Source organism: Echiichthys vipera, assembly GCF_963691815.1.
Source record: "Echiichthys vipera genome assembly, chromosome: 6".
NCBI lineage: Eukaryota > Metazoa > Chordata > Actinopteri > Perciformes > Trachinidae > Echiichthys > Echiichthys vipera.
In genome coordinates this window covers 3078469-3097972 of record NC_139831.1, presented here as the reverse complement: position 1 = coordinate 3097972, position 19504 = coordinate 3078469, and the positions used below count along the sequence as shown (strand labels likewise).

At 45.8% G+C, this 19504-nt stretch overlaps 1 protein-coding gene across 2 annotated transcripts in view; it reads right to left on the bottom strand.

The window, feature by feature from the left end:
* Positions 1-16673, bottom strand: part of slc36a1 (solute carrier family 36 member 1) — a 57988-nt gene extending 41315 nt beyond the window's left edge. For both annotated transcript variants that reach the window (XR_014593235.1, XM_083915105.1), the window contains exons 1-8: positions 16549-16673; positions 12886-13014; positions 9474-9588; positions 9135-9225; positions 7466-7554; positions 5627-5716; positions 3907-3991; positions 392-619 (exon numbers count right to left, since the gene is read on the bottom strand). Coding sequence is in view for 1 of the 2 variants with exons in the window: in XM_083915105.1 (XP_083771231.1) it covers positions 392-619; positions 3907-3991; positions 5627-5716; positions 7466-7554; positions 9135-9225; positions 9474-9588; positions 12886-12922 (735 nt within the window). In the remaining variant the exon portion in view is untranslated. The remainder of the gene's footprint in view (positions 1-391; positions 620-3906; positions 3992-5626; positions 5717-7465; positions 7555-9134; positions 9226-9473; positions 9589-12885; positions 13015-16548) is intronic.
* Positions 16674-19504: the final 2831 nt, after the last annotated feature.

Genomic DNA, 19504 nt, shown 5'->3' with positions numbered 1-19504 from the left:
GAAATACTAGTGCTACATCACTCCGCCTTTTCATTCCCTCTGCCCTCATTTGAAAAGTTCTGCACTGCAGGTTTAAACGTAGTCATGTTACAAGACGGGCAGGAACTGCAGCTCAAATATGCAAATCCTGGTTGAAAAAGATAATGATGGTTTAATGTGTGTACTGACCGCCTGCATGTTAACTAGGATTCTGGAGTAATCACACTGCTGCAGTACATGTGGAGTGTGTACGTCTCTTGGTTTACTAATGTGGTTTGTAACCTCGCGTCAGAGATCTGGTTTATTATGTGCATGTTGTGCAGAGCTGAGAAGCAGCAAACATCTTCTCTGAATGAATGGCGATTAAAGCCAAACCGACCCCAAAGAGAGGCCAGATAAATGCGGCGTTTACCGTTAGCGAGTAGAAGTAGATGAGGATCAAGCTGGCGGTCATGACCAGGTTTGCCACCAGAGAGAGGGGAGCCAGGTACTTGAGGTCAGGGGTGAAAACCAGCAGGATGATGGCGGGCAGGAAGCAGAGCATGTAGAGACGGGAGTCGAAGCTCGGCACCAGCACCTGGGTCTGGTTGGTCTGGTTCATTTGGCAGCTGAAGGTGGTGGCGTTGGCTGCTTCGACCACCTAGTGGAGGTGAAGAGTGGAGGGGAGCACAGAGAAACGAGTCAGGGAAGGAAGCAAACCGATTCTACTGGAAATGTTTGCCTGAGGATATTTCCATTAGGAATCGTAGACATTTCAGCTGCGCTCACTCCTGTGATGAGAACAGGTGAGCGAGAGGGATTCTCCAGTTACACCCAAAAGAAAACCCCTCTGCGATAAGCCTGTGAATATTCTCATGTGTCCAGGTCGTCGTTATCCTCAAAGCAATTTCAGTTGCTTTTGACTGAAATTGCTTTATTTGTCTAGGAAGACGTTTCACCTCTCATCCAAGAGGCTTCATCAGTTCATGTACGCATCTGACCAGGCTGGGACTGGACCAGGACCAGGACCAGGACCAGGACCAGGCTGGGACTGGACCAGGACCAGGACCAGGACCAGGACCAGGCTGGGACTGGTCCAACTAACTGGTGTGGAGATCCAGGTATTTAAAATCTCACAAGGCCGATGATGTCACTGGAACCCTTTGTGCTCCAAGAGATTCAAAAATCTAACCTCAAAGAACAACTGTTCACAAAAGGCCTCCTGTGACTATAACGACTGTCGTTAAGACTCAATAGAGCACTAACCAAGTCCAGACCTACTTCCCACCAACAACTGGACCAGGACCAGGCTGGGACTGGACCAGCACTAACCAAGTCCAAACCAACTTCCCATCAACGACTGGACCAGGACCAGGACCAGGCTGGGACTGGACCAGCACTAACCAAGTCCAGACCTACTTCCCACCAACAACTGGACCAGGACCAGGACCAGGCTGGGACTGGACCAGCACTAACCAAGTCCAAACCAACTTCCCATCAACGACTGCCACTCTAACGACGGTCGTTGGCACTTGGAGCACAAAGGGTTTCAGTGACATCATCGGCCTTGTGAGAGGTTAAATACCTGGATCTCACACCAGCTAGTTGGTCCAGTCCCAGCCCGGTCCTGGTCCTGGTCCTGGTCCAGTCCCAGCCTGGTCCTGGTCCTGGTCCAGTCCCAGCCTGGTCAGATGCGTACATGAACTGATGAAGCCTCTTGATTGAGAGGTGAAACGTCTTCCTAGCCAAATAACCAAGTCCAGTATGTTTTGACTGAAATCGCTTTGAGGAGAACCCCGCAGCTCTTGGTTATCTCTTTATCAAATGATTTAAGTCAAGTATTTATTGCAACTTACAATAATATAAACATAAAAAAGCAAGCTATACTCAGCAAATATTTGATGTGTTTACTAGAGAAATAAGTTGCACGATGAGCTGATGATTCAAATGTTCACAGACTTAGTTTCTGTAGAATTACTGATCCAATCGTTAATTTCAGGAGCACGAGTTTGTGTTAGTAACAGGTTTGGAAGAAGAGCTGCTTTGGGTTCAGTGTCTTGCCCAAGGACACTTTGACTGTCACAACTGCTAATAAACACAGAGTTGTTTCGTTGAGTGTTGCAGTCTGCCTGGTGAGGTTGATGTAGCAGCTGAGCAAAGGTGACCACCATAGTGGACAGACACCACCATCTGGTGGTGTGAAACTGTACTGCACACATGAAGTCTATCCAGGACAGCTACAGAATATAGGGTCCGACCAAACAGAGCGTACTTGACATGATGCAGACGCACAAACTGCGACATTGTAACCCGTCTTATGGTGAAATTCCCACGTAAAATCATCCCATGGTCTCTTTTGACACATCAAATAAGCCATTGAGACCGTTTTTTGTGTGTATAAACTATTAACGTAGATCTCCCAGGGAGTCGCTTCGTTTTATGTGTAGGGACTCTTAACATGCTGCTGCACAGGTTTGGTGTTATTTTCAGCAGCATTTGTGGTTAAAAAAGACGTTTTAATGCCTTCACTGTACTGCCCTGAGACCATGGGATGCTTTTACGCTGGAATTTCACTTTAAATCACAGGTAGGACGTGTCACTTTAAAGAATTTAGTCCGTTTCACTCTCAGTGAGGTAAAACAGTAAAGTTCCCAGATTTCCAACCATAACATGAGCTCAGCAGGTATGTGGTAACAAGGTCACCGGTCAAAGGTCACGGCAATCGTAATTAAAGGGACAGCCATGTAGAAGAATGCTTGGTCAAAGAGGTAAAAACAAAGAGATTTATATGAAACTGCCATCACACCCAGGCTGACTATAACCAGAGTCTCTGCACAACTAATTCATAGAGGCGTTCCTTCTGAATAGTTGAGTTTACAACAAACTGGAATGAAGTTCCTCCAAATCCTCTAAAGCTGTATTTGAGTTTGTTTCATGTTTGCGTGCTGTGACACGTACAATGACTCTTAGATGTTGTTAGAGTATATTTCAATGAATTCCTTTAAAGCACAAGCAAATAAATCCTCCATCAACAACGCTGTGGAAATCACTGTGGCCACTTTGATGCTGGTGACCTATTCATGCGTATCTAGTGCGGTAGATAGGTGAGAGTAAACACTGAAACCTTGTCACTCTCTCTTTGAGTTCATGCGCATACGTGGGCAACACTCTTGCATAACTATGGGAACTGCCATATAACCTCAGATAGCCTTCATGTGACAGTCTGAATATAGATTTATGGAATTTCCTCAGTCAGAGTATAGGGAACAGGTTCACACCTTATGCTTTATGCTCATCCTCATCATTTATTAGTACAGTTAAACACGATAGATTTATTCAGATGTTCAGAGCTGTGCGGGTCAAAGGTCAGACAACACAGCAGCCTGCGTGTTACGTTGACACAGCAAACAAGCTCACAAAGTTGTTTGACGAGCGGTGGACGGTAGACTATTAGACAACATGTCAGACCGGAGATTATAGTGCTTTTAGGTATTGGTGTTCGAATAAAGGTTTACTTTTTAAGTTTCAGGCAAAATAACAACTTATATTAAGTTGATTTACATCAGGGACATGTATAAAAACTACTTTCCTAGTCCCTATGCAGGTGAAAGCAAAACCATCTACTACGAAAAGACAGGGAGAAACATGGAGGTCTGTGCAGGTTTGCAGATTCACCAGGAGCTTCTTTTATTCTTTAATTGCTTCAAAAGAAAAGGCCGACTGTGCAAAGGTGGAGCCTCGCTGATGCTAAGAGTTCCCCTTCAGAGGTGAGAGGTGAGGGAGCAGCGTTATGAATCATCTTCTGCATTAAACGGACCTCTGAATACAAAATAGAGCTGTCAAAGATTAACATTTGTGTCTGTGTGTGTGTGTGTGTGTGTGTGTGTGTGTGTGTGTGTGTGTGTGTGTGTGTGTGTGTGTGTGTGTGTGTGTGAGAGAGAGCAGGACCTGCTTGATATTGTCACTGAGGAAGACAAAGTAGACGCAGCAGAAGCCCAACTGGGTGATGATTAGGAACACGTTCACCGTCTGTCTGAGAGAGAGGGAGGGAGAGAGAGAGAGAGAGAGAGAGAGAGAGAGAGAGAGAGAGAGAGAGAGAGAGAGAGAGAGAGAGAGAGAGAGAGAGAGAGAGAGAGAGTGAGAGAGAGAGAGAGAGAGAGAGAGAGAGAGAGAGAGAGAGAAAGAGAGAGAGCGAGTGAAAGAGAGAGAGAGAGAAAGAGAGAGAGTGAGAGCGAGTGAGAGAGCGAGTGAGAGAGAGAGAGAGAGAGAGAGAAAGAGAGAGAGAGAGAGAGAGAGGGTAAGAATGCTTACAGAGTAAAATACTGAACTAACACGTAGATGAACTGTAGGTGTAAACACTGGAGAGCAAGCCGGCAATTTGCAAAATGCCAAAAACATCGGGCGGAGGTGTCGATGACCGGAGCTGTCGTTCTGCCCACAGCCTGGAACTTAAAGAGCAGGAAACAGCTGATCACAGGACCAGGAGAAAGCAAGTCATCGCCTGGTCATCACGTCCAACACGACAGCAAAATATCGACTGTCGAGATGAGCAGCGTGACAGTCTGCTAAACCTGTGAGAGGCTGAACATCGCGGTACAGAGAGTCAGAAATCGCCAGATCACTAGGGTGGTGACTTCTTCTGACGCGCATATGCTGTACGTTGTGCTTTGCATCACGTCACATGTTCACGCCTTTCCCAGGAAGCCGGCTTTTGGGAAAAGAGGAATATTACGCCTCGTTTTCACACCGACAGGACAGCAAATTGACGCCTTTGCCTGGCTGCCGATGTGACGGCTTTTCTGTATAAAGACACCTTCTGACAGGACATTTTCAGACCAACATCCTTGATTACGACTGCTGTCGACGCTGCATTCGATGGGTCTGTCGCTTCAAGACTAAGACGTATTTGTGAATGAGTTTTGCAAAGTACGAGTCAAACATGTTCAAAAAACTACTCATGAATTATTAGAAAATTCCTCAGAAATATAAGGACAAAAGAGCAGCACATGACTGACTTTACTTTTCTTAATAAAATCAAGAATTTACAATATAAAAGGTTTGCGCCATAATTATATTTCATAGTGGGAGAGCCTCTGGAAGACACCAGAACTCTTCTCTAAAGTGGTACAAATGAGATACCTACTAAAATATGTACGTTACTGAATTCATCTCATCTCATCATCTTCAGCCTCTTATCCGGGGTCGGGTCGCGGGGGCAGCAGCTTTAGCAGGAGACCCCAAACTTCCCTTTCCCGGGCCACATTATCCAGCTCTAACTGGGGGATCCTGAGGCGTTCCCAGGCCAGTGTGGAGATCTAATCTCTCCACCTGGTCCTGGGTCTTCCCCGAGGCCTCCTCCCAGCTGGACGTGCCTGGAACACCTCCCTAGGGAGGCGCCCAGGGTTCATCCTTACCAGATGATCCTGAACCACCTCAACACAAAGGAGCAGCGGCTCTACTCCGAGTTCCTCACGGATGCTGAACTTCTCCCCCTCTCTCTAAGGGAGACTCCAGCCCCCCTCCTGAGAAAACACATTTCGGCCGCTTGTACCCGTGACCTCGTTCTTTCGGTCATGAATTACTGAATTCAAATCATAGTAAAAAAAAACAAAAACAAATAAAGCCTTTGCTACAGCTGTAAACTTAGTAGGTGAAACATGCGTCTTACTTTCCCCACTGCGAGTGTCTCCTCAGCCAAGACACGTTTTCCATCCCGTACTGCACCGCCTCGCCGTAGGTCAAAGATGGCCTGTCCATCCTGGAGGGGGGGGGGGGAATAAATTCACATCTTTTAACTGACATAATGTATTGATCGGTTTGGATTCAATTCTATCTTCGGGGGAACAGACGCTGAAACTGACACAACCTCTCAACACAGATTCTGCATCACCATTTACATATTACATAAGATCTCAATCTCTATTTAATCACAGAGAAGTGTGTTTTTCCTTGTTTGGGCACCATCACGCTTCGCAGGCACACAGCTACAGACGTTTACACGCATCGGAGGCTTCCTAGTAACGCATGAAAAGCCTTAAACGAAAATGAAAGCTGTAGGAAAACTCTTAGCAGTGATGTAAGATCAGATAAGCACGACATTATGAAATGATAAACTGCCAATAAAGCTTTTTAAATAGCCTCTAAGAATAACAGTCTTAAACAGCGAAAGGCGTAGAGGAAATCTAATGTTTTTCCATCCATATGTGGAGGGAGAAGTCCATATTTATAGGCTGAGTAAATGCAACCTGTGGCTGCGTGTTTGTGAGGGAACAAGAGGAAGTGACGACTCTGACTCTGCAATAAAGAAACCTAAGAATGGGAAGTGGCAGCATTGTTTCTCTGTATTTCTCAGACTTTTTTTCTGTAGAAGCCGAGACTCGTTGTGGAAGCTCTTCATTCATGTGCTCTTAATCCTCTTCAGCGTGGCAGGGCGGGGCTGCTGTATATCCCTGCCTGAACAGGGCAAAGGGCGGGAGACCCTGTGGACAGCCGGGTTGACTGTTAGCACCAACTGCAACGCACACTTATAGAAATCCATGATGTGGCATAAGTGAGTGTGTTAGTCACCAGCTATCACACACTCAGGGCTGTAAAAAAGATAACGGATCATACTTGGGGTTTACTGGCTCACAGGTTCAGTTACACAATGATACACCTGCGATGGGTGGAGCTCGTCACAGTTACATTATGTCCGGTTTGTGGAGCCGACTGAAGGGTGTGTATAAAACTCAGCGCCCATGTTCTACTGTTGATTACACAGGAGAAAAGGGTGGAGAGACTCCTAAATAGAGTTTAATCTGTCCGTCAGCCACAACACACAAGTCACTGTTGGCACGGTGGCAGCTCTGTAAACAAAGCTGTGGTTTTACAGCGGGTACAGCGTTAGTGTGTTTGGATCCGGTCACAGAGGCGCTGCTGTGAGGGAATGGAGGTATAGAGACTAAAACTATCTCCAGGCTGCATTTTTGGAAACAATCGGTGGCAGCTGCATCTACAGGGAGAGACTAAATCATGTAAAACCCCACGGACATAGAATCTCAACTGAAGCCACTTTACCTCATCCTGCTGCTTCTCTGCCGAGTTAAGTCAAAAGTATTCTAGACCCCCCCTAAAAGTTACCAGCTCCTCTTGTAGTAAAGTCCAATCAAGTGGATTACCAAAGTCAATCCCAAAGGCAGGAGCCCATTGGTGCTTTGTTTTGTGTGTAGGGACTCTTCTCATGCTGCTGCAGAGGTTTGCTGTTATTTTCAGCAGTATTAGTGGTTAAAAAAGACGTTTGAATGCCTTCACCGTGCTGCCCTGAGCTAATCACTGTTAGCCATGTCCGGCTGTTAGCGACTCATCCAGCTGATGGATTATTTGATGAGTGCATTTGCCGAAAAGACCCTGGGATGATTTCACGCCGGACTTTCACTTTAAGTCCACTTTGCCAGCCCGATGTAAGTTAACGTGACAGAAATCCAGTGCAAGTCGTGGATTTCGAGCGTTAATACTTGTTTTTACTTACTTTGCGCCGAGGTGGTGGGAACATCTCACCAGCAACCTCATACAGTGGATCGCTATGAGGCCCATGCACAGCAGGCTGACAGGTCCGACCTGCAGAGAGGAAGACAGGCCAGAGAGGTCAAAAAGGACGAGGGAGGGAGGTGTTTGCATGGCTGTTGAAGGGCAATATTAACAGTGAAGATTAAATGACACGTGTCACGCAAAGTCACAGAATAATACTGAAATAGTTTGTTAAACATGGGGATGATCTTAATTTAGTAGAGCCCAGTGGAACCACAAGGTGGAGTCTAACTACCAGGGCTCCAACACCAGAAACATGCGGGCGGCACTATTACAGACTACAAGAGGAAAACCAGCAGCGCTGAGGTCATGTCTGCATCTCTTCCAGATGACGTGAACACTTTGACTCCACGGCTGTGGAAGTATAAAAGGGCCCAGGAATCCTGCTCACTACCAATGTCAATTCAATTCAATTTTATTTACAGTGCCAAATCATAACCAAAGTTATCTCAGGACACTTTACAGAGTAGGTAAAGACCACACTCTATGACTTATTTATGATTTACACAGACCCAACAATTCCCCCGTAGAGTACGGTGGCAACGCAAACCTTCACTATAACAGACAGGAACGTCAGACAGACCCAGCTCTGTGGAGGTGGACACATCCAGGGCAGATGCGTGCAGATCCTTCAAAAGGATTCATCCACACACAGCACCTGGACCTGATGGCTCTCAAAGTGTGTGCAGACCAACTGGCGGACATTTTCACAGACATTTTTAACCAGTCACAGCCGTTATCCCCACATTTCAAGAGGAACGCCATTGTCCCTGTCCCACAAAGGACTACTGCCCCGTAGCACTAACCTCCACCATCATGAAGTACTTCAAGAACCTTGAACCAACTACATATTCACAACTAAAGAGGCTGTTACCCATGTGCAATATATTGTCGGCATATCAGCAGTTGCTTTCAAACCAATGTGCATATTTTACATGACGAGGAAATTCATTCAGAGTGCCGCAAAGGAAATAAGGCATGAAGAAAAGGGGGGTGACGTGTTTTATATGGTATGAATTTTCAACTCCTGGGCCAAAGATGTTCCTAATATCATGATTTCACTTTTTACTAAGCATTCTTTTTTATAGAATCGACACGATGAGTCAGGTACACGTAAAACCCTAACAGGACGGTGAGGTAATTTGTTCTTTCTGTCCTGGCCTTTACTTCATCTGTGTGGCTCCCGGTCGCATGACACTTCTGCATGGACTTTGGCTGTGGTGATAAAGCGCTCACAGAAGGATAATCTCACTACTGCAGCCACGATATTTCACTTTGGTGCGACATGTAAATGTTTCACACCGCAACCACAGCGCTCCACTCGATACTGTGAGCCAGGGTCAGGGCTTAGGGAAGAAATGCTCCTGGGACATCAGAAGTACCAGTGGAGGAATATTTCATTACATATTGGTCCTTGCTCACAACAGGACAATAAAACGCCTTCCACAGAAAAATAAAGCTGACTAAACGCTCACCGTACAACACCAGCCGGCCGATGCCTCTCTAATGCCATGAACATCTGACAGGAGTGGGAGCGAAATCTAATTTTGTGTCTCCGGACCCGACATGTGACCTGTTGTGATCAGATAATAAGCTCTCTGTGTACTTACCACCAGGCCTGCATTCTTGACAGCCAGAGGCAGCCCCAGCAGCCCCGTACCGATGTTCCCTTTCAAGAGGTGGATCAGAGTCTGACAAAATCTGTGGGAACAAAGTTGAGTCTGCGTTAGAACCAGGAAACGTTTCAGACGGGCACTGTTGTTTCTGGCTAGGGCGGGTGATTTTTGTGGTGACAGTATTCAAGTGTCTCCCACACACAGACTTTACTTGGGCAGACCACCCCTGCCAGTACACACGGCTGTGGATTAACGCCCCGTATACCTCTCCATATACCCCCTCCCCCCCATTACTGACTGATGGGGGTGCATATTAGACGTCCTAATACTTACGAGGTTCCCGCTCGTCCTCCAATCCTCTCATAGTGACGCTGGGGTCTGTTGGGTCCAGGAGGAGAAGGACAAAGGGCGTCCATTTCTGATGGATGCTGGTCAGAGAACAAAGAACCTGAGGCGAAGGAAAGAGGTAAAAAAAAAGTTGTCAACAGATTTTTTTGGTCACCCTTTATGAAATTGACACCAATAAAAATCTATGAACCCCGTTGTATGAACCCATCTGCTGGTAGGTCAAAACTATCTGTTCCAACTAGGGCTGGGACTTTAACGCCTTAATTACGATCAATTAATTACAGAAACAAAAACGCGATTAAAAAAAGAAACGCAATTAATCGCCATTTAATTTTGCACATTGAGGAACGTTCCTTATTGCAAGAGTTCCCCGGGGCCCATAATACTGACGCACAGGACTCAACACGATTTACATTTACATTTTTGCAATGTTAGCTTTCACCTTTTCTTGAGTAAACTGTACTAAGCGCTGTTTTATTTCTTATAAACCAAAACAAATGTGTTTAAGACGTTAAAGTTTACAATAAAGTTAGTACCCACTGATATAATTGAACACATTTTGTTGTTTAAACAAATTTTTGTGTGCTTCTTGTGTCAAATATTGATCTGCGATTAATCGAGATTCATTAATTAAAAAGCCGTAACATTAACATTACGTTCAGTTGGCCATTCTTAGTGTCTATTGGCAGAAATGTGTGCAAGACTTTTGCAGGCTGCCAACAAACAAACTCCCCCTGAGGTTTGCTTAATGAGTCTCAGGGCGCACTCACACTGTCCTTCCGCACCGGGCTAAAACAGGTTTTTCGGGTCAAGCTTAGTGCGTTTGACCAGTGTGAGTGCAACCGCTCCGCGCATAACTGTGGCCAGCAGGCCGTCCACGGCCCGTCTGAGAGAGGTGGGCTTTTGTAGAGCGCGTTTGCACATGTACGAGCACGAGCGTGCGCACGTGTACGAGCACGAGGCCTACGACGGTTCTGACGTAATTTCCTGTGCGCCTGTTCGGACATAGAAAATAGAAGGAGGGACCATGCGCGGACATTTAACAACAACAACAATGGCGGCGAAAGGTTCACGTTGGTGTGATGCGGAGGTGGAGTGTTTACTGCAGATTTGGTCGATGAAAAGATTCAAAAATAGTCGACAAGATGCACAAAAACTCTGAGGTCTACGGAAAGATTTGTAAACAAAGTGATGCATCGCGATGACGTCAAACAATGCGTGTGACGTGTTACGACCTGATGACGTATAGGCAGCAAGGAGCCTTTGCGTGAAGCCCATGTAGTGTGAGTACAAATGGGCCTGGGGCGCGGGGGGAGAGGGAGGGGGGGACAAGTACCCTAAAGCCCGGGGCGCGGTGCGGAAGAACAGTGTGAGTGCGCCCTAAGTGTGTTTTCACTGCAGGTCATAATAAACCAGCACACGGCACTTTTTGCACAATAGAGAATGACTGTAAACTGTAAACATCAAAGGCGCTTTACCATAAAACAATATCTCATGACTTTTAAAAACAACAATTATTTGTTTTGGCCGTTCTATCATTAAAAAAAATAAAATAAATAAAAAAACCTGTTAGATTACACAGCAGACGAGACGGCCTGCAGCCAAACTCAGCTGTTTGTTCGCAGACGTGTTTAATGACTCTAACTTCACTCCTCTGCTTTACCAAACAGAAACTAAGCTTCAGTGGAGTTTACTTTAGTGTCTCGTGACTTTTATCACCCTTTTACAGGAGAGAGGAACCGTTGGGGCCTAATTTAGTGTGGGAGGGATGAAGAGCAGAGTTTTCATTGTTGCATCAGTGGGCAGAATGTGTCTTCGCAGTGTGAAAACTAATATTCAAGTGACGCTGAGGCCTTTCTTTGAAACCTCCCAGCATGATGACAGCTTTGACGACCCCCACTGACTATTACACAACAAATACTCCTGGTTTTTAATTTCTAAAACATTTACTCTTAGGGCGAACTCACACTGTCCTACAGCACCGCGCCCCGGGCTTTAGGGTCCTTGTCCCCCCCTCCAGGCCCGTTTGTACTCACACTACCTGGGCCTCGGGGAATGCTTCTTGCTGCCTATACGTCATCACGCCGTAACACGTCACACGCATTGATGACCTCATGGTGATGCGTCGCTTTGTTTACAAATCTTTCCGTAGACCTCTGAGTTTTTGTGCGTCTTATCGACTGTTTATGAATCTTTTCATCAACCAAATCTGCAGTAAACACTCCACCTCCGCATTACACCAACATGAACCTTTCACCGCCATTGTTGTTGTTGTTAAATGTCCGCGCATGGTCCCTCCTTCTATTTTCTTTGTCCGAACAGGCATACAGAAATTACGTCAGAACCGCCATAAGCCTCGTGCTCGTACACGTGCGCACGCTCATGCTCGTACATGTGCAAACGCGCTTTACAAAAGCCCAGCTCTCTCAGACGGGCCGTGGACGGCCAGCTGGCTGCAGTTATGCGCAGAGCGGTTGCACTCACACTGGTCAAGCGCACTAGGCTTGACCCGAAAAAACGGTTTTGGCCTGTGCGGAAGGACAGTGTGAGTGCGCCCTTATAGATGCTTGAGCAAAAGAGATCAGGAGTTAATACATCATAAATCATACACTGCAAACCTGACATTACCCGGCAGGGCTGTATGTGTGAATGCAAATATGTAATTCAGTCGGACCGGTTATCAAATGGAGTTTACCCTGCCGGTTCCCGAGTACAGACAAAGTTTAATCTCTGAGTGAGCTCATGTGTGGATACAGCCTCTTATTCTCAAAGATTGAACGGGGAATCTTCGTTACGTTTATATCACGTGTCGCAAAGGGAAGCGTGAAACAAACCTCTGACAGTAAAGAGGAAGGGTGATTTACTTATTGACAAGATTTGGGAACTTCTCTCGGTAAGTCCGAGGCAAGAGACCAAATAACCAACAGTCTCTGTCGCCACAGTGCAATCTGCATCATGTCCTCCCTCCTGCAGGCTCTGCCCAGGGCCCCCCCTCGCCTGAACCAGTATTTCCAGTAAATTAGATCAGGTGTGTGACGAATAATCTCCTGTTGTGTGCTGCATGTGTGAAAGAGAAACTCCAGACCAGAGTCTCCTGACACTGCCCAGGGTTCATATGCGACAATGGCTCTAGTGACTGCGCCTTTATCACAAGATGCTGAATATTTAATTTGCTGCTGCGACCTCCTGCCAAACGAGACACTACCTGAGCCAAAACAAACCAAAGCTGCTTTGATGATTCAGTGTCTACCTGCCCTGTCGGGATTACATATAATCCCACCGCATCTATGCACCCACTTTATATTACACTGCATGTGCCATACCCAGAGCGCAGTCTGGTTTGTGACCCACAAAGACAAAACAATGCAATGCCAAGAGAAGCGAAGGCTTTTATTACCTTCACCTCGGGTGTCTACGTCGCTGGAGGCCATCATGTTGGGTCCGGTGGGTTTGGTGGACGGCCGGGTCGTCTCTCCCAGCCTCGCAGATCCTAGTGCCAGGAGATCAGGGAGTCCAGCATTGAAAACTACACACCCAAAAAGAGAGAGAGAGAGAGAGAGAGAGAGAGAGAGAGAGAGAGAGAGAGAGAGAGAGAGAGAGAGAGAGAGAGAGAAGAGAGAGAGAACAGTTCAATGCAACACTTGTCAGCAGCAATTGATCTATTATGAGATTTTGAACTTCACAATGAAAGGACTTTCCAGTGATAGGTCCTGTTCTTTCACGCTTCCCCTTTTAATCAGTGATCCTTGATCAACATTAATACCTTCGAAAAGCATGGTGAGTTTGCGATGCATGTACATTTTATGATGTGAAATCAAGACAGAAGTGCGTCCTCCACAGAGCTGGGTCTGTCTGACGTTCCTGTCTGTTATAGTGAAGGTTTTCGTTGCCCCCGTACTCTACGGGGGAATTGTTGGGTCTCTGTAAATCATGAATAAGTCATAGAGTGTGGTCTTTACCTACTCTGTAAAGTGTCCTGAGATAACTTTTGTTGTGATTTGGCACTATCAATAAAATTGAATTAGATTGAATTGAAATTGAAATCAGGATAAATCATGAATAGGGTTGAAACTAACGATAACTGTCAGTGTTGATACGTTTCTCTGTCATCTAAAGATCAAATTCTCTGCAGCCTGTCCTCCCTTGGGGCTGATAGGCCGACGTGCTGGACGGTCTTTGAGCATGGCACTTAACCTCAGCGTACTTAGCCATGAGGTTGCATAAGAGCAGCCTAAGAGCTGTTAGTTCCCACAGGCTGAGTGAGAACATCTTCATGACCTGCTCTGTACTGCTGCTGCCGCTGCGGCTTCTTTTAATCACACGAGGATTTGTGCGAGGCGTTGCTGATTCTCTGCCACGAGGGCAACAGAGAGGTTTGGACTACACTGCGACTTTTAGGAAGCGAAATTGTGTTTCCCCGCAGTCATTCTTTCACTAGTGTGTGTACACTTCCTTAAACGTCCTATCACAGCATAGTAGTTTAGTGTAGAACGAGCGAAGAACGACTCGTGAAACTGGATTGAGAGCAAACAATAAGAAATTAAAAAGGCGTATAATTCAGCCTTCAGGCAACTGTTTTGCACTGAATTGATATTAGCACAGTGAATCGTGGTTTGTTTAACATTACGAAGCAGAAGAAGTACATTTCAAAGCAAAGCTCCAAGGTATCTCATGTTTGACAAGTGATTTCTCCTGGCAGTTCATCCGGGGGGTGAGCCGTTGTTTCAGCGAGCATGCAGAAAGGTTGTGTAACTTCCCAACTCCACTAACTGCAATGTAACTGCGAGCAGCACAGCGTTTTAAATTATGAGCTACTCAGCAATTTTCACAATGTACCGTGACATGAGAGGACTGAACTGAACCCAGCACCATGGAAACGAAAATAGCATGGGGTGCAATTTCAGGCACCAGCACTTTAAACTGAAGCAAATAAAATATATATATATATATATATATATATATATATATATATATGCCTCCCTGTTCCAGGCACGTCCAGCTGGGAGGAGGCCTCGGGGAAGACCCAGGACCAGGTGGAGAGATTAGATCTCCACACTGGCCTGGGAACGCCTCAGGATCCCCCAGTTAGAGCTGGTTAATGTGGCCCGGGAAAGGGAAGTTTGGGGTCCCCTGCTAAAGCCGCTGCCCCCGCGACCCCGGATAACCGGATGAAGACGAGATGAGATGTATATTAAGATGTCGAGTATTTTTCACTGAACGACATGTTTATTACTTATCAACTGCAGCTTCTTCAGCAAACACCAGAATAAATCAATCACGAATCTGTCACCCTGGTTTTATAGTTTTATTCTACACTTCTATTATTTTGTATTAGTCTTTCACGCAACAGCCTCGTTTCCAAACCTTTTCAAACTTTACTTATTATATTTTATAAAGTATTCAATAAGGCTGGTTCTTACTTTGTTGCTATAAACAAAAAGACTAATGCTATAGTTTTTATGATGTACGCGTATCAGGGCTGCAGCTAATGAATATAGTTTATTTCTGTTGATTCTTTTTTTGTAATCAAACAAAGAGCCCAGGAAGACACTTTTATATTGCTTATTAAAGTCCAAACTCTGCAAATATCCATTTAAAAAGTGATGAACCACCACCAGAGGAAAGCAGCATGTCCTCAAATTTGAGTCTGGAATCAACAAGTGATCGGCTTTTTTGTTTGTAGATGTGCTTATGAACCGGGTCCGTACAGGTGCTGGACATCCTTGAAAACACTTGAATTGTAGTGTGGTGTTTTCAAGTGTTTGAAAAGTGATTTGACTCTAAATAAAGTTTGTGAAATGTAGATTATATGGGACGGCATATATGATATAAAAACAGAGAAATGAAGATCTCCGTATTCTAGAGAATTAAAAATACATTTTCTGACATTTTTGCATGGTTTTCTTTCGTCTGTAGAAAAACTTCCTTCTGTAGAAAGCTGTAACGAAACATAATTTTAGTCGTTTATAGCACAATAACATCTAAGTTAATGAGATGATCAAGTGCAATAATAAGTATACTGACTACACTGTATGTACTGTGTACAAATATGTAGTTTCCCACAGCTGTAAGATGCTGGAAACGCGTGAAAATGCACCTTGAAATGCTTGAATTTGACTTTGAAGAAGGTATAGGAGCCCTGTATGTAGCATTTACAATGTATATGTGTATGTGCATAAACATATACATACATAAGTTTGTGCCAGAAGGCCAATAAACAAAGACTATACTATCAAGTGCTCTCTCAGCAACAATGCTAAAGGCTTCCTTTTATTCTGTACGTACAGAAACAACATACAAGCATGCATTCAGTCATTTCAGCTCCAGCGAGGAAACCCCACAGAAAAGGTGCAAATAGCGACCTTTACATTCAAAGGTCTTAATGTCAATAATAAAACAGATATTGGACGCCGCTTCCAGTGTTTGCTTACGATAAGCTTACAAACAGCACATTCCGTGTTTGTCCAGGGTGCGGCCCGAACTCAAAACCCTCTTCTTTTGTCGCTAAATGTTTTGCAAATGGGAGATTATCCGTTACATGCACACACACACAGAGACAAACAAACACACACACACACACACACACACGCAACACAACCGGACAAACCTCAAACTAAGCTTTGGCCGGGAGACGCGTGAGGGTGATAAAGCAGACGACCGGGGACAAACACCAGCGATGGGATGGGGCCAGGAAACTACACCATCAAATGAGCTTATGATTAATTGCGCTGTGCTAAGAAAGCAGGTAAATAGGGATGTGCACAAAACGGTTTAGCTGCTATTCAACGAGACAGACGCACACGAAGAAGGGACAGAAAGGGCAATATGAAGGAAGACGTGGGCAGAAAGGGGAATTACTAGCTTTAGGTTAGATATGCTAGCAAGAAGACAGTGTTTAAAACCTGTCATTAACATGGAAACATAGCAGTTTGTTAGCAGCTTAACGTTAACGTTATGTGTCATAGACCTAGGTTAGCCAGCGCTAGCTATGCTATATGTTGCGATGCTATCTGTGTATCCATAAACACACAAATACGGCTATTTACAAACAACAACCTACCAGGGGGAAGCCTTGGGTTGTCTCTCCGGGTCCCTGCCTGGCTTTATCGGAGGCTTTACCTCTCCGCGGGGCTATTATTTCCCTATCGTGGCCATGTCTGGTTGATAACAGCGACAGCAACACTGCACCGATTGAAAAGCAAAACAGGAGTCGGCTCGGCTCTCGCCAACGGCGGGATCACGTGAGCCCATGACAGCGGACGTGTGTCGTGCGGTGTGTTCTACGTGCTGTTGCCATAGTTACAGATTATAACTTTTAACGGTGGTAGTTTTAAAATATCGTTATATTTTCTTTGTTTATATAACAATAGGTTTATATAGGAACACATTAGTCTCTGGGAAACGTACAACGACTAATTACAATGCAGCAAAAAAAAAAATGTCCGAAATTATTATTATTTTTTTTATTTTTTCAAGATTCAAGATTCAAGATTCAAGAAGCTTTATTTATCCCGAGGGAAATTATTGTGCAACAGTTTCGATACAAAGGCGGAAAAGGATCAGAGTAACAATAAGCATAAAAACATAAATCAAATCAAAATAAAGCTAACGTCAGATAAATCAAGCAATGAACCAAGTGTGACAGAGTGCAACAGACGTCGTGGTTAAGCGTAGGTATATACAATATACAACAATACGCACTGTGCAGTTTAGCAGCAGATTGAAATAAAATAAGTACAAACTAAATAAGTGAGAAGGAGCGATAAGTTATAAGTGTTAAAAATGTTAAAAATGTAGCAGCATGTCCTACAGAACTAAGTGACAGTATGGCACAGTGGAGTGTAGCAGCATTTCGTACTTCAGTCAGTTACATTAAACCACAGTGAAATGTAGCAGCATGTCCTAAAGCACAGGAAGTGTATCAGCAGATAGTTACCGTAAACCATTAATAAATAAAGTGATGTAGTGGTGATATAAAGTGACAGTGTCGAATAGCAGCATTACTTACTGAAGTAAGTGACAGTACAACTGAATAAAGTACAACTGAATAAAGTGATGCAGTGATGGTATAAAGTGACAAAGTGACATTTTCAGGATACAGTGTCTCCACTGTTCCTTACCTGACCGGGGGGAGATGAATTATAAAGTTTGATGGCCGCCGGAAGAAAAGACTTCCTCCGGCGTTCAGTATTACACCGAGGGAGAATGAGTCTATGGCTGAATGTGCTTCTGCTGGAGGTCAGCAGCTGGTGGAGAGGGTGAGAGTTATTGTCCAGGATGCTGTGCAGTTTAGACAGCATCCTCCTCTCAGACACCGCCACCAAAGAGTCCAGTGTGACCCCCAGGACGGAGCCAGCCTTCCTGATGATCTTACTGATCCTCTTTGCGTCTGCTGCCCTCAGTCTGCTGCCCCAGCACACAACAGCAAAGAAGATGGCACTGGCTACCACTGACTGATAGAACATCCTCAGCATGGTGTTACAAACATTGAATGACCGGAGCCTCCTCAGGAAATAGAGACGACTCTGGCCCTTCTTGTAGACAGCCTCAGTGTTCTTGGAAAAGTCCAGTTTGTTGTCCAGGTGTACTCCAAGATATTTGTAATCCTGGACAACATCCACAGTCAGTCCGTTGATGGAGATGGGTGTGGGGGCAGATTTACTCCTGCGGAAATCCACCACTAGCTCCTTAGTCTTGGTGGCGTTTAGAATCAGGTGATTAGCTGCACACCAGTCGACAAAGGAGTCCACAACGCCCCTGTACTCCTCCTCCTTCCCCTCACTGACACAGCCAACAATTGCAGAATCGTCGGCAAACTTCTGCAGGTGGCAGGACTCAGAGAGGAACTGAAAGTCTGAGGTGTACAGGGTGAACAGAAATGGGGAAAGAACAGTACCCTGTGGAGCTCCAGTGCTGCAGACCACGGTGTCAGACACTCCGTCCTGAAGTCTGACATACTGTGGTCGACCCGTCAAGTAATCCGTAATCCAGGAAACCAGGGGAGGGTCCACCTGCATCGCCGTCAGCTTCCGTCCCAGCAGAGCAGGCCGGATGGTGTTGAACGCACTTGAGAAGTCCATGAACAAGATTCTCACTGTGGTCCCCGCTCTGTCCAGGTGGGCGCAGGCACGGTTGAGCAGGAAGATGATAGCATCCTCCACTCCTAGTCTCGGCTGGTAGGCAAACTGTAGAGGGTCCAGTGATGAGCTGACCAGGGGCCGAAGAAGTGAAAGAACCAGCCTCTCCAGGGACTTCATCAGGTGCGATGTCAGCGCCACCGGTCTGTAGTCTTCTGAGGTGCTGGGACGCACCTTCTTTGGTAATGGTACCAGGCAGGATGTCTTCCACAGCACAGGGACCTTCTCGAGACTCAGGCTGAGGTTGTAGATGTACTGCAGGACTCCACACAGCTGGATCGCACAAGTTTTGAGGACCCTCGGGCTGACACCGTCGGGACCCGCTGCCTTGCCTGGGCGGAGTCTGCACAGCTCCTTCCTCACCTGCTCTGCAGTGAAGGTCTGTCTGCTGTGTGTGTTGGTGGGGGTGGAGAGAGGTGATGGCGGGGGGGAGGGGACAGGTAGGGCAAAATCAGGAAGGAATTGAGGGGGAGGTGTCAGCAGGGTTGGAGGTTTGGAGGTGGGTGGTTGTAGAGGAGCCGTGGGGGGGTGGTCCAGAGCCCTTTGGTCAAATCTGTTGAAGAACAGATTGAGCTCATTGGCACGTTCAGTACCACCTCCTACCGTCTGGCTACCAGATGGTTTGTAGCCAGTGATGCTCCTCATGCCGCTCCACACGTCCTTTAAGTTGTTCTGCTGGAGTTTGTGCTCCAGCTTCCTCCTGTAGCTGTCTTTGCCCTGTTGGATCCTCTCCTTCAGCTCCCTCTGGACCTGCCTCATCTGATCTCTGTCCCCCTCTCTGAAGGCCCTCTTCTTCGCATTCAGCAGGACCTTGATGTCTCTGGTGACCCACGGCTTGTTATTTGGGAAACAGAGTACAGTCTCTGTAGGAACAACGCT